The sequence below is a fragment of the Sprattus sprattus genome, assembly GCF_963457725.1.
Source record: "Sprattus sprattus genome assembly, chromosome: 17".
Lineage (NCBI taxonomy): Eukaryota > Metazoa > Chordata > Actinopteri > Clupeiformes > Clupeidae > Sprattus > Sprattus sprattus.
The window spans coordinates 10381894-10397295 of NC_137915.1; the positions used below are offsets into that span (position 1 = coordinate 10381894).

The 15402-nt window shown below is 41.1% G+C and overlaps 1 protein-coding gene across 3 annotated transcripts; it reads left to right on the forward strand.

Annotated features, from left to right (window-relative positions):
• Positions 1-3077: 3077 nt before the first annotated feature.
• puf60b (poly-U binding splicing factor b) lies at positions 3078-15135 on the forward strand. 3 transcript variants are annotated; one of them, XM_080855260.1, is made up of 12 exons: positions 3078-3172; positions 3999-4087; positions 5540-5635; positions 7005-7094; positions 7914-7964; positions 9591-9752; positions 10084-10176; positions 11147-11360; positions 13005-13195; positions 13517-13634; positions 13734-14065; positions 14377-15135. In XM_080855260.1, the coding sequence occupies exons 3-12, from the start codon at positions 5555-5557 to the stop codon at positions 14674-14676; spliced, it is 1632 nt and encodes a 543-aa protein (XP_080711386.1). In that variant the 5' UTR covers positions 3078-3172; positions 3999-4087; positions 5540-5554; the 3' UTR covers positions 14677-15135. The 3 variants fall into 3 exon arrangements, with proteins under 3 accessions (XP_080711386.1, XP_080711388.1, XP_080711387.1); XM_080855262.1 differs by having other exon boundaries at positions 13770-14065; XM_080855261.1 differs by having other exon boundaries at positions 13520-13634.
• The last annotated feature ends 267 nt before the right edge of the window (positions 15136-15402 follow it).

A 15402-nucleotide genomic window follows, 5' to 3' on the forward strand; every position in this document is an offset into this window, starting at 1 on the left:
ATCGCCAAAGGAAAGGTTTGCAAAGATGCTAATACATTTTCTTTTCATTTGGTGAAGAATTAATTAATTAAAGATTTCCTATTCACATGACTCCACATGAAACCTGTAGCCTTCTATCCACTCACCTGCTTGTTCGCCTCAACAGGGTCGTTTTTACTGTGTCCAGGAACCCACCTCAAACACCTCGTTCCTCTTTCCCACAGACTCAAAGGGCAACTGCTTTAACTCACCTATCATGTCACACATCTTTTTCTTATCTTTATGGTTTTGCAGACGATTCAGTAAATAAAACCATAAAAGAAGATCCTACCATTGTCTATTTCAGTTTAATCTGAGTTTATCATTCATCAAGCCCTTCTCTCGTTCTGTGTAATAAATGAATAAATGAACAAATGAATGGAACAAATAAGAAATAAAATATGATGATTCACAACTATGAATGCTACAGGCATATGAAACAAAGGCCTGATCTCAAAATATCCTATACTGTTGCGGTGACAAAGGTTTCTTAACACCCCTTTCTCTCCATCTGGCATTCAGTTATTGAACTGTAAAGGAAAAGAAAAGTTATTATATGAGCGCTGCCATTAACACATGTGGAATAACATTATCTTTTACAATGAAACCCTTGCTAATTGTTGTGGAACATGTGGCTAACAGATTAAAGGTTGTGGAAATATAAAAATGACAATCCCAGTAGGTGGAAACTGGTAGGGATTTACACAGTGAACATGACCGCGGCTGATCATAACATAACACTGAGCAGTAAATTATCTCTATATTGCACTCCACAAATGTCAATTGGTACTAACACATCACCCTTGATTAACTGTAAACAGCATCAAACCTTCAACTTCTTTCACACAGTGCTGAAAGTTCATTAAGCACTTTGACCACCAAATGTTTTGATTTCAAATTGAAATTGCCACATACTTTTTTCTTTTATCAGGTTTCAGATCAGGACATTGGAAAATGATATTGTATCTGTACTGGTGGATCAAAATTTACTGTGAGGAGGGTCAACATTTACTGGATTAATAAACAGTCAAGTTTATGACATGTGTTCCACCATTTCACCTTGCCCCTTCTGTCTGGCTTTGACTGTCTGATTACCATTCTGTGCCAGTTTCTTTGTGACCATTGATGTATGCACATCTCAAAAGTCTAGTGGTAGAGACAAGCCTCAATAGCAGATTACCCCATTCTTATCTTCCAGGTAATTATAACAGATTACACTTCATTGAGATGACTAAGCATTCTGAAACAAGCACTCTGGATGGCACAATTTCATGTCTAGGCTACATTTTGTTAAAATGGTTTTATAGGTTAATTTTGTCGTAAATTTAATTTTAAGCTAACTGCTATCTTTCTAGACATCTTTCTGGTGCTGCACATGGCTGTGTGCTCTCGCCCCTTCTCTCTTCACCCCAAACTGCACTTCTGACACTTGTTTTCAGTCAGAAGAGATCAGTTTCAATTGTGAAGACGGTGATTCAGCAGAGTTTTGAGGTTCATTGAACATAGGTGGATACAATAAACTAAACTGGTTCGCGAAGCAACTGAAGTATAAGTGCAAAGCTTCTTTTTATTAATTCTCTCCCATTCCTAACATTATCGAAATCAAACATAACCACCTGCAGATGTACAGATACATGTATATCCCACACATTGTAAAGGTCAGAAATGATTTAAATGTTTTGAGCCTTAGTTTTTCCGAAGACCAGCAACAGAAAGTCCCATCAGGTTTGCAATGCTCTGCCAAAGTCCCCTCTTTGCAGTTTCTATCTCCTAAAATGTGCTGTCATCAATACTGTTACAAAAGATGGTATGATCTGAATCTGGCCCCAAATAGCTATTCAGCTAAACTGTTACCTGCTATTTTTCTCCTATGTGGGGGTGCCTATTGTCTGACTACTCTATCTTTTCTTATCCTTACCCTTTCTAGACGGCCTAGTGTCAGGTTATTTATAATAACCATTTTATTTTGTGTTCGTTCCCCTTCAGGTCTCGCCTTCTGTCTATCACTCAGGTTTACACCCTCTGCGGTCTTGATGATCATCAGTGGAGGAACTACTGAAGTTTAGTACTTAAGACTTAAGTAAAAGTACAAGTACCTAGGAAAATAAAAGTAAAAGTACTACATCAACAATCCTACTTAAGTAAAAAGTACTTACTTTTATTTTTACTTTAAAAGTAAAGGTAAAAGTACTCACACAATGGGTTGTCTCTAAATGTCTAGGCTGTGTCATTTTGATAAAGAAATAGCTACTGGTTATAAATGCCTCTACAGATGTAGAACAACATTTGTTAATTGGTTAAATGTGTACTTATTGGGCCTACTGTATGTAATACTGTTCACACTCTATCTTACAATTCTGTGGATGAAAAGTTATCTACCAGGGATTATTTGCAAAGTTAATACCATTAAGCCAAACCAATAAAGACACAATGTAATATATTGTATTTAATTGTAAACGTGTAAAAAAAAAAAAAAATGAAAATATGAAACACAAATTGAGTAACCCAAGACTAGGCATAAGTTTGCATGCCAGGCAATATCCACTCAATAAAAAAGCCAAATCTTCACGTTAGCTTGACATTGCTAAACCACCAGCTTTATTTTACGTCAATCTAAATTCACTGAGTGACATGAGTTTTAAACTGATGTCACCATCCGGGTTGGTCTCATCTCAAACAACCATGAGTCCACGTAGCGGGAGGAAGTAACGGCCGACCCCATCATGGCTGACCCCTCACACTCTGGTCGCTCTCTTCCAGCAGTGGAGAACAAGGGTGAAAGCCCTAATGACTCAGATGAATTATTGACTTGTACTCCCAGAACTTGGCGAATAAAGATTCTTATTCTGATGAAGTAAATTTCATTTGCCATGCGTTTCTGTTGCCCATATACTAACCTTTTCAATCAATATCACTGTGTTTTTCTTATTAGACGTGAAATAAACATTTTGTGTCAACTTCGTGTGAATGCGTAGATTCCTGCACCCTTGACGTTGCAGCCAGTTACAGAGCGTTCGCGGAGGACTCGAATTCTCGAATGAAAGGATTACTTTAGCTGTAGCTCTCGCGGTAAGACGTAAAACGAACGTGAAGAAGGACCTAGCTGCGGGATCCCACGAAAGTGTGCTTCATGGCGGTAACACTGGAGACTGCGGTAAAAAACAATAAATGCACTCTGTTTGTGCATGACTGCGTTGTAATTATACAATTAGCTATATATCGTAAATATGTTTACTAGCAATCCATTTACAACTAAGATGTTCTCGCCTATTTAAAAACTTTATCATTGAGGCCTAATGTTGGCTAATGTAACATCAAGAATCAGGACGTTTTTATTTCCTGTCTTGTGTTCGAATGAAATTGTGTTTTACTGAATGTATCGCAGTAATACATACACCTAGCTCAGTTAAAATAACATTTCCGGTGATTTAACACAGTGTTATATGAAGCATAAATGCCCGATACCGTTGCAAGTAAGTTACATTCATATGTACCCCTGGCCTGAGTTTGTGGCTAGCTAATATATCTAGCTAGCTAGTTCTATTGTGGCTATCATAGGTGCTCTTCAATGAATCGTTAGCTAGCTAGTTTAAGCTAACGTTACGAATCAGGAAAGGAAACTGGTCGTGTTTAGTAACCTTCACTAATCTCTGACACAGTAATGCATCATTTGTAGTATGTGAGGTAAGAACAAGTATCGATAACGCCAGCGAATTGAGACCTAGCCGACGTAAGGTAGGTTCGGGTTAACATGCAAAACAGCTTAGCTTTGCTACCAGTATCGCATGAGGTACGTTAACTAGCCAGGTTGATAAACGTGCTTTTAATGTTAGTTGTGGTAGTTAACTAGGCGAATAGTTAATATTTGAATTGGCAGTTGAGAATGTGAAATAAAATGTTAGCGTTAACGATAGCTATATTCAACAAGGTTAGATTGCAGTCATTATTTTTCCTCATTTTGGTTTGGATGTTCCCTCCAGATTACTGAGAAGAACTTGTGAGCTGTCTGTTACAAGTCACATCGCCGTTATTTTGCCTCTGGTCGCCCCTGCGAATAGCGGCCTCGAAGGTACATTATAACATTTAGAACTAGCCAGCCTAGCTTCTGGTGAACACCTATCCTGAATTCATTATCTAGCCTTCAGCGACAGAGCTTAGTCATACTTGGCGTTGTCTGCACAAATTACAACCCTAATGAAAACAGCTACTTGCACCACGACAGACATACATCTGTTAACACAATATTAAGGGAACAACTGATTTGAATATGTGAAATGTTCTATTGTTCTCGTGTGTGTGGACAGATATTGGCCAATGCTTATGTATCTTGAGTGTTTTTGTTAATGAAGAAGGCTAGGGCTGGGCAATATGGAAAAAAAATATCGCTGTGTTAGGCTTAATAGAAATACCCGATATATACACGAAGTGGGTTACATTTTCAGTTGCAAGCCACATGTGAAATGTCAAGAGCAGTTATTTAAACAATCTAATACAAATAAATTGCGAGGACAGGGTTTCCTCGATGGATTGCAAGACAATCGTCATTAACAGAAATCTATCTGTGTAACTGAAGAAGGTTACAAAAAAGGCTTAAAGCAGGCATTATGGCGTTAGTTGAACAGAATCTTAGTTTCTAATTGGGTGGAATGCCCTCTTACTGCCAGTTATAATTGCATTTCATGAGTGCCATATGAATAGTGCAAAAGGTTCTGATTTTGCATTATTTTCTTCTCTAAACAGGTAGCTAATTAGACCTGTTGCTGGTGCCCAAGTTAACAACTTTTTTAGCAATACTTTACCACAAACTAAATGTTATAATAACTTAATTTAGTGTCTGTGTCATCCGTCACAGAAGATGCAAGTTTAATTTTAAATAGTCATCATCAGTCCCTTCGTAACTGGACAACTGCAGCAGATACTTAAGATAGTTGATGATATGAGAGACGGCTACAATATAGAATCTGAGCTGTTTTGCGGGGGGAAATACACAGGAAAACTTCCAAAAGAGATTGTGGGTGAGTGGTTCAGAAGTGGTTGGAGTCCTTGTATAGTTAGCTGGCTAGCTAATCATGCACTGTTTAACAGCAAACTGAACCTCCTCTTTCTCATTGGCCGGCATAGGTAACAGTGTTAAGTTACTATTAAAAAAACTTGAACATTTGTCAAAATAGTTGCTGTCTGCTTACTTTATTGACACAAAGTAGTGTTTAGATGTATTTAATAGGAGTCCTGATGCTCAGACAGAAGAGATTCAAACACTGCCACGCCTTTTTCGTAAAACGAGTTATGTAAACGAACATCAAACTATATAATACAGATATAAACAGTATTGTCTCACCCTGTATCTCGTTTCAAAATATAGTGATATACCTTAAGTCGATATACCGCCCAGTCCTTGGCTCTTCATAGAACATTTAATGTATCCTAAGTGGAAGAGTAGATCTAGTTTGCAGCCTTTCTTAAAAGCATACAGTAAGTATAATTATGGTTTCTTATGAGGAACTCCTGTCTTCTATTGTAGAGAGGCAACACGCTGATGATGGAGAATGGACAGAGCACGGGCTCTAAACTTGGGCTACCGCCCCTCACACCAGAGCAACAGGAGGCGCTGCAGAGGGTAAGCTTGCATATGACATTCCTCTATTGGTACCTTTGTCCAGGTATGGATCAGACATTGGGCTCACTCTCTGATCGCTGTTAAGCCAGTCTTAAATTCGCCAATGCAAGTAACATGACAACAGGAGAAATTCTAAACATGCTTTAGGACCATTCATACTGAAATACACCCACTGAAATCCTGGAGACCTAGTAGGATAATAGGATAAAGATGGATCGACTTACTTTCCCAGATTAACCTGGGTTTTCCTGCAGGGAAGATGTTTTTAATATTTTATGGGGAATAGTGTTTGCACATGCGTATTATGTCTCAAGCACAAAGAGCACCCATGACACTTTGTCTGTGTACCTTTAAATATGCAGACCTTTGGAACAAAGAAACGGCTCTGTTAGTAAAGGCCTTGCATTTGTTGATGGATGTGTGATATCCTGTTCAGATGATAATGGCACAGTGTTACTAGACCCATGTGGTTGATATTTACTTGTAGTAATTGGAAGGACACAATGAAAACATTGTTGCCTATTGTTTGTAGGACGAGCAATCTTGCTCCACATTGTCCGAGTTGCTGTTGAACATAATTGCGTGTGAATAGCTGTAATGACGTAATGTGCTTGCATAGTTATCCATGAAGATTCGTGATATTACTCAGATATCGGTTAAATGGGGTCATGAGGTCCCTGGTGATTAGTCACAAGGCACCTTGCCTCCAAATGTAAATGCCAATATTGTTTAAACTAGTAGAGACGACTTTGTAGAATTAACAGAAATAAATTGTAACTGTCCTAATTTCTATTTGATCTTTCCGTTGTTCCATTTTAAACAGTACACAGCAGGCAGCACTGTGCTCATAAATGTTGTACAGGCCCTGACGGGGGTAATCAGGAGTTTGACAGCCCCGTGGGTGATTAAGGTTGAGATTTCAGAAATCATAGTCATTGCGTGTAAAATACCTTCCGAAGCTATGAACATTTTTATTTTATTTATTTTGATCTGGTATCAAGCAGAGTGCTGTGACATGAATACTGCGTGGTTGGTAGTCAGTCTTGAGCACTCTGGAATACGAAGTGAAGCATCTAGTGAACAGTACTGACAGTTGCATTGTGTCTCTGTATTTCAAAAAGATGTCGTCATGTTCGTTATGAAGCTGAGCATCTGTGTAGCTAATTTGCATAATGGGGGAACTGCAGCATCTAATGATGATGTCAAAACAAGAAGTTAACACATACCAATGTTTCCATGTCTGTATTACCAAAAAGATGTCAGTACTTTTTAAAGTTGATAGATGGTGACTATCTTGACGATGTATTTTGAGTTGATTTGTGAATCGGGGACCAGGTGTGTATAATGACTGTGCCTTCTCTATTGCCAGGCAAAGAAATATGCCATGGAACAGAGCATTAAGAGTGTGCTGGTGAAGCAGACCATAGCCCATCAGCAGCAGCAGCTAACCAACCTGCAGGTGAGTGGAACTTGCAGTTCCTCCATGGAGCGCTTGGATTTCACAACGGCATAGTAATTGTGCAAGTAATACACAAGGGGCACACTGTAGCTGGACCCATTGCCCTTTTAAAAGGGGAGAGTTTCTTTCCTTGCATGTGTGTAAACTTACAGAATACATATGCTGACTAGCTGTGTTTTTGAAAGGAGGAATTTTGAATGGTACCCTATCTAGGAAATTGATAGATAAGGCAGAATATTGTAATTTTACTGATTTTAAAGAATTGTTTATCATGTGAGTGACCAAACCATCACAGTTCAGTAACATAATTTTACAGTTGAATAACATAATTTTACTATTTGACTTCCCAAATCTTGTTATCTTTAACACAAAGTTTGTAAAAGGACTCAGGATCGCATGGCCTCTCACACACACACAGTTTTCATGTAGTTGTGCTTCTCCTTGTTGTGTTTTTTTCTCTGAGGGTGAATGTGCACACAGTATTTACATCCCTGGGCTGAGCTTTTGTGTTCTCTTTCAGCCGACGAAGATGACTAATGCAGAAGAGAAATGTCTCACCTCTCTCTTTCTCTCACTCTACCTCTTGCTTGGTCTTTTCAATGTCCTCAACGGAGGAAACTGTAAAAGAGTGGGTGGGCTTGGGTCTGGGCTTAGCCGGCGTAAAGACTTATTAACCAATTGGAATCTGGTCAGCTGGGTGGGGTCTGACGTGTTTTGTTTGATGTCTGTATGACAGTGACATGTGAAAGAAAAAAAAAAGGCAACACATTTTTTTTCTAACCTACTTTTCAGCACTTTTTCATCTTTACTGTCTTTCAGATGGCAGCAGTGACAATGGGCTTTGGAGATCCTCTCTCACCTTTGCAATCGGTCAATAGAATATTAAACTATATATTTCATTTCTGTCCGCATTCCTGCTGTGAGGACTGTTACCCTTCTTTACCTGGCCAACACTGGCTACTTAAATTCATTGTCTTTCACATGAATGCCTCAGCATATTTCAGAAAGCAGACATGGCTTTTGATTTTGAATGGTGGATGTGTGTGGATGGATGGTAGAGAGCCCATTTTATAGTCAATCACTTAGAATTTTGTCCCAGGTGAAATAGTGATTCATGTGTCACAAATGTTTAAAGAAAATGAATTGTATTCCTGAACCAGGAGTTGCTCTTGATAATACAAAAGAAGCAATTTATAGAAAATAATGTAAGTAACCTTGAGATGTAGATTGTCTCGTGTATAAATAGCAGGATCATCTTATAATATCCTGACTGTCCCACATGGAAGGCATTTGTATTTCAGTGCCCTTTCATCTTGCTGAATTAGTTTTGTGATCGTCCTTCAGTCAGCAGTGCTTTATTTGGGCAGTGAGGCAGCCATATTCAGCCTGTAGCCTCAGTTGTGTAGATGAGATGCTGATGTCATCTTTTTGGCACTGAACGAAAGCCAGTGACTGCATCTGGAATTTTGGGACTGTGTGTGAATGTGTGTGTCTGTGTGGGTGGATCTCAGTCTTTCTGTCTGATTCTGATTGGTTGCTTACAAATCCATGTCTCCTTTGTAAATATGCTGATGTGCAGCAGTGACAAAAAAAAAGCCCATCTTGGCTTAGATTTCTAAGAGGGATAGCAGTCAAGTTTCATAGAACCTTAATTGTTACATTTAATCAAACTCAGGTCCCACACTCCCCATAAAAATCCTATGTTGGTTGATGTAGGTGTACTAGGGCAAAGGATATTTCAGATTTTTAAAGCCTATTAAAATAATATGCAAGCATAATTATTTCCCCTACAGGGAACAGTAGATTCCAAGACGCTGTGTAAAGCAGTTCTTTCTTTCCTAAACTGTAGACATAGGCATAAAATGTAGGCCTTGAAAGTCATCTTTGACCAAGCCTACTGCATTTGAAAGGTTATGAAGGTCATCACAGCCTCATACCAAACTTGTGAATATGTTTACCTGCTTCTCTGGATGACAGGTCAGTTGCACCAGTGAACCAGTGGTGTGTTGATGTAGCATCCCCTACTAAAGTCTATGCATTTAAACTAGGCATTGTAGAAGTTAAGGTTTAGATATTTGAACCTAGTTAGATGTTAGTACTATTTAGGAACATTTTAGGGTTATAACTTCCATTATTTTGCTCAAGTTTACATTACAAGATGACACTTTAAACCCTTTAGTTCATTTATTGTGCTAGAATTAATTACAATATTGATAATGGTGGAGGACAGGATGAAACCTATAGTAACAAAGTAAAAAAAAAATTCACAGAGCAATACATAGCAAGATTTAGCTGCTGCAGTTCCCTCACTTTCAATATTTAGGCAACTTTCATGCACCCTCACGCATTTAGCCAAATTGACTGGTTTGATTTGTTCTTGTTTGGTTTATTTTACTTGTGAGTGTGTTTTTGTGTAGTGGTTCTTCCCTCTGCTCGGTTCACCTCGGTGGAGTAACATCCGCCCTCTTGTCTCTCCCTTGCTCCCCCTGCTGGCAGGTGGCAGCACAGCGGCAGCGGGCCCTGGCCATCATGTGCCGAGTCTACGTTGGCTCCATCTACTACGAGCTGGGCGAGGACACCATCCGGCAAGCCTTCGCACCCTTTGGTCCCATCAAAAGCATTGACATGTCCTGGGACTCGGTCACCATGAAACACAAGGTTTGCCCATTCAGACCTGTAAAGTCTGTGATTAATTTGAATTAAGTGAGGTATATTCAGAGGTGTTTATTATTTTGTTGGCAATACCCAGAGACCCCTTTCCCTGTGTTTTTATCTTTCTCCTCATATTTGTCATGAATTAATGCTATCTGTATACTGCTATGTATGCTAGTAAGCCATCTCTCTTTTTGTCATCTTATCAGTTCATTTCCATCTCAGTGGGTGTTTTTGTGATATCCAAGGCCCCTTTCCGATGATTCTTTTTGCTGTGCTTAATCTTTTCTGTTAATTTCCATTCTTCAGCTCACTCACCTCCTCCGTCTCTTCCCAGGGCTTTGCCTTTGTTGAGTATGAGATCCCTGAGGCGGCTCAGCTCGCTCTGGAGCAGATGAACTCGGTCATGCTGGGGGGCCGCAACATCAAGGTTAGTGCTCCCGCTGAGCGGCTCCCGGCTGCTGGCCCCAGGTGTTCTGCCAGCTTCGGAGGAGTCCTACATCTTTTCTAACGCTCTTTCCTTTAAACTCCTCTCAGGTGACCCGTGGAGGCAGACCACAGTGTATAGGCTTTACCTGTCTGTCTGTCTGTCTGTCTGTCTCTGTCTCTCTGTCTGTGTGTTTAAGCTGTATTCTTTGATTAACCTGTCCTGTCCTCTTTTTGTTGTTTCTTTAATTAACTGTCTTGTCTTTGTTTTTACTAAGTGTGTGTGTGTGTGTGTGTGTGTGTGTGTGTGAGAGAGAGAGAATGTACTTGGGTATGGGTGTACCAAGGATTTGTCAAGGTGTCAGCATCTGTGTTACTGTCTGAAATAGTTTCTGTGTCTTTATGTGACCTTGCTTGTATGTGCTGTGTACAACAGCACACATCTTTCTTTGCAATGTTATGCTTCCATGACATAATCAGGTTGTTTTAGAGGTCAGGTTCCGGAAGATTCCGGGACTTCGGCGCTGCTCTTATGTCCGTGGTGTGCTAATGATGGGCTGCGCCTGGTTGGTGTTGCTTGGCCGCCCTCCCTGCAGCACACACCTAGTACACGCCAACCCCACGTACAACCGCTCGAAAAACAGACACAAACAAACACTTAAGAGCTACGTCAGCCAGTTAGCCTTTGCTTTAGGATCTTTTACAGAAGAGCCTTTGTCATGCAATGTGTGACGAGCATTATTCAATTATACCAAAATGCTTGTCTTTACAAGTAAAATAAGTAGTTTGTATAATATAAAGTCAAGTGCTGTTTAAGCCTTGTGATAGTCCAGACATCTGAAAACAGCCGATGGTGGCGGACATGCTCACAGTCTCAAGCACTCCCACACACAATCACACACCCCTACTCTCGCACCCACTTCGGCACAACATCCCCCACTCAGTTGGCCCCTGTGCTAGTCTGTGTGCTGTAGGTGGGGCGGCCAAGTAACATCGGCCAGGCGCAGCCCATCATTGACCAGCTGGCAGAGGAAGCGCGTGCCTATAACCGTATCTACGTGGCGTCTGTGCACCCGGACCTGTCGGACGACGACATCAAGAGTGTCTTCGAGGCCTTTGGCAAAATCAAGAGCTGCATGCTGGCGCGGGACCCCAATACCGGCCGCCACAAGAGCTTCGGCTTCATCGGTGAGCAGGGAGGGACCCTCAGCCCGGTGCTTCACAGGGCCGGCCTTTGTGTGGAGGGCTTTTGGTGTTTTATACGTTTCATATGGCTGCCCTTTTTTTGCTAATCAATTTGAAGTCTCAAATAATTCAAAACTGAATTATTGCTTTCTTTTTTAATATATAATTTTTTTTGCATTTCCATGTCATTGTAGAGCATGTGCAGTAAAACATTGAGTACAAATTTTGAGTTCAACCACAGCAACCCCAGTGGTGTCCAGTGATCCTTATATTTAGAGGGTCAGGTTCAGGTGTTTAGAAGCCCCTCTCTTCCTCCTTGTCCTTCAGATCATATCCACCCAAATGTATAATGGCTGTCTTGTGTATTGTATGCTGCATGTTCCACAGCCAACTACATACAAGAATTGGCATTGAACTCTTAAGTAGGTGCTGTTTATTTATTGAGGACTGCTGGCTGGTGTGAATCATTTGTTATTATTTTTATATCTCAGGACAGATTACTGGTGTTTTTATGCAATATGTATAAACATGGCTATAGAAGTATTAGTAGAGCATGCACTACTTCCAAGTTGGCATAATAGTAATTTGCTATTGATTTACTAGGAGAGTATAGTCCATACTAGGTCATATTCAGATAGTTGTAGTTCCCTGCCTCCTGCCTTTGTTCTTTATGGAGGAAAGCCAACGACATTATTTGTGTAGAAACTTTGGAAGTGGTATGCACAGAGTGCTTTACAGAGACAGTCAAAATAGAGGGTAATGGCACAAGGCACTAAGATAATTAAAGAAAGAGTAACAATACTCATAAAAAAATAGCAGGGTTGATGTGTTATTAGGCTTAATGACTATGTTAAGGACTTATCACTTAAGTGCCTGGACATACTAGAAGTTTGTCACAGTGTTGTCTTTTATTGCTTCAAAGCTATCCAAAAATTATATGTTTAGTTAAACAGTGGGTTTAAGCTTTAAATCTGATTTAGAGGTGGCAATAGCTTGTCTCACCAAGCGCTCATGTGAATACGAAGGTAATGAAAGATGGTTGTAGAATAAGCGCTGCTAATGCTGAAATAGCACCGCCCTTTGTTAGTGAGAAAGGTGTACTTTAAAGATGCAGTCAGCTATTCTAATCCCATACACTTTTGCCCCTCAAAGTATAGTGGCTTAGACAGGGCCTTTAACAATCTCGGCCAGTCAACACGCGTGCTTCAGTAGCACGGAAGGGAGGAATGGAATTTGATTCGCTATCAACAACCTTGCACGACACCGAATCTCGCACTGCATCTTTAACAAAAACATTACAGTCCACTACACTAAGCTATAACTGTGGATATAAAGGTCGGCAGTACTATTGATTTTTGCTCAAAGAAGATGTGTAACTGTAGCCAGACTGAGTGACACAGACGGTCATGTAGACACTATGTTGTTGCAGCTGTCAATTCATCCATGTCATCCAAAGCTTTGACACCCCATATACTGAAATTGGAACCGTACAGAGAAGATACGCGTGGGGTACATTTCCTGTTTAGTGTATAAGTGATGAAGGAGATGTAGAACACCGATTGGGCTTGTAGCGTTTGGTTTTCTTAGTCCTTGCCTCCTCTTGTCTCTGTCTCTCAACCCTTCCTCCCTCTTTCTCAATGTGACCAGAATATGAGAAACCACAGTCGGCCCTGGATGCTGTGTCCTCCATGAATCTGTTTGACTTGGGTGGGCAGTATCTTCGAGTAGGCAAGGCTGTGACCCCGCCCATGCCCCTATTGACGCCAACCACCCCAGGAGGGTTGCCCCCTGCCGCAGCTGTGGCCGCTGCTGCTGCCACAGCCAAGATCACCGCTCAGGTGAGGGATCCTTTCCACGTCTGTCTTTCTTTCATATGGCCCCTATCAGGGAGTCATTATCTCATGCTGTCTTTGATCTGATCTTGCCTTTTTATTTATACATATAATGCACTTAAATTGCGATGCGTCTTGAAATGTTTAGCAGATGAATCAAAGACTGGAACAAATTGTTTTTATTTCTGAATAATTTCAGCGTTTAATCTATTCACGTAATCTATGAGAATGAAGGGTTGATGAATTGCCTGTTGCACAGTAGTGGCGTTTGCCATTGTACTGTGCCCCGCACCCACATGTGAATACAGTCCGTGTGTGTTGCCCTAGGAGGCCGTGGCAGGAGGATCCGTATTAGGTTCTCTGGCAAGCCCTGCCCAGATCCTCAGCCAACAGATGGGACTCCCACAGGCTGTGCTGGCAGCCCAGGCCCCCGGCCTAATAACAGGTCTGTTCTCCGTTTACAAACTTAAAAACCCAAACTAACCTGTGTTATGCTTTTTTCATAATTGATGATTCTGTACTAACAGACTTCTCATTCACTAAGGAATAACATCCTTAGGATCCTTTTCCTCCCTCACAGGAGTGACGCCTGCCCGGCCTCAACTGCCTGTAGTGCCCCAGGTGGGCCTGGTAAACCCGGTACTTGCAACTCCGCCTGTCTCGTCAGTACTCGCCGCTGCTGTTGCCACAGCAACAGCGGCCAGTCTACCCGCAGAAGTGAAGAAGGACGCAGAGGACTCGCGTAGCGGGGATCAGGACGACCAACCGCAGCAGGATGGGGCTGGACAGGAGAACTTGAGCGACCAGGAGCACCTGAGCATTTCTGGAAGCAGTGCACGACATATGGTCATGCAGAAGCTGCTTCGCAAGCAAGAGGTGGGCTGCCAGAATTGTTGCAAAAAAGAAAACTGATAAAACTAGCAGATGAGCTGAATTAAGTAGGTGCCAGCGATGCTGATTTGAAAAAGTGTGCATTTTTGTTAAATTGGAAAGGCATTTAAAAATGTACACAATCCACACACCTAGAATCAATGATTTGGATAAATCATCCTTCTAAATCACAATTATAAAATTCGAAAAGAAAGTCACTCAAACCAGTTCACCATGTTGTTTGATGCCCATGCCTGACCATGTCTCTCGTGTTTGTGTGTGTGTGTGTGTGTGTGTGTGTGTGTGTCTCTACATAGTCGAGCGTTATGGTCCTGCGGAACATGGTGGGCCCGGAGGACATTGACGACGACCTGGAGGGAGAGGTAACGGAAGAGTGTGGCAAGTTTGGCGCCGTTAACCGGGTCATCATCTACCAGGAGCGGCAAGGCGAGGAAGATGACGCCGAGATCATCGTCAAAATCTTTGTGGAGTTCTCGGAGGCGGCCGAAATGAACAAGGCCATTCAAGCCCTTAACAACCGTTGGTTTGCAGGTCGCAAGGTGGTTGCTGAGGTCTACGAATACGAGCGGTTCAACAACAGTGACCTGTCCGCATAAACTCTCTTAGGAAAAACAAAAATGACGGCCGATGCCGAAGATTTCCCATACCCATCCTCTCCTGATGGCCGTTGCTCAAACTCGCCCAGCCGAAGTCACTGCTGCTAGAGATTTGAGCCTCTTTTAAACGTGTAATTATTTTTTTATTGATGTTAATATTATTGATGATCCCCTTCACCGGGATTGGCAAAGAAAAGAATACGTGCGCCTCATGGATTTTTTTTTTTCTTGTACTGGTCACGTACTGTGAAGGTTTTTTTTTTTTTCTTTGTTCTTTTTTATGTTGCCGGTTTTTGTTTTCTAATTGAGAAGGAAGTTAAGGTTTGCTCCTCCCTCTTTACTTTTTGTCTTTCTTTTCTTTTCTTTCTTTTTTACGAATGCCAGCATTTTGTCCACTAGCATTGTGTTAACTCAGAACGTTGTGTACTGAGTACTTAGAACTATTGGTTCCAGGTTTCCCAGAACAATAAATTCTCAAATATGTAAACATTGTGTGTGGTTAATCAACCCTTGGGTTGAAGCGAAGGGTAGAAGAAGAAAGTTACTTCACCAGAATTTAATGATTCATTTATTGACTTTGCAAGTGCTCTGTATTTATTTACACTAAGGCTTTTATCATATTTACTCCTCTGCATCGCTTCATCAGAGCGGTGCATTTTCATTTAAAGAATGGGTGAACACAAGATAAAACTTTCATCCCTGCTGTCTTGCATTAGTTCATTATCT

What these genes read in the sequence shown, in the direction of transcription:
- puf60b (XM_080855260.1), top strand. Translation starts at nt 5,555, where the DNA reads ATGATGGAGAATGGACAGAGCACGGGCTCTAAACTTGGGCTACCGCCC. An exon ending in AACAGGAGGCGCTGCAGAGG is followed by an intron (nt 5,636 to 7,004) that starts GTAAGCTTGCAT and finishes CTCTATTGCCAG; the next exon opens with GCAAAGAAATATGCCATGGA. An exon ending in CAAGAGCTTCGGCTTCATCG is followed by an intron (nt 11,361 to 13,004) that starts GTGAGCAGGGAG and finishes CAATGTGACCAG; the next exon opens with AATATGAGAAACCACAGTCG.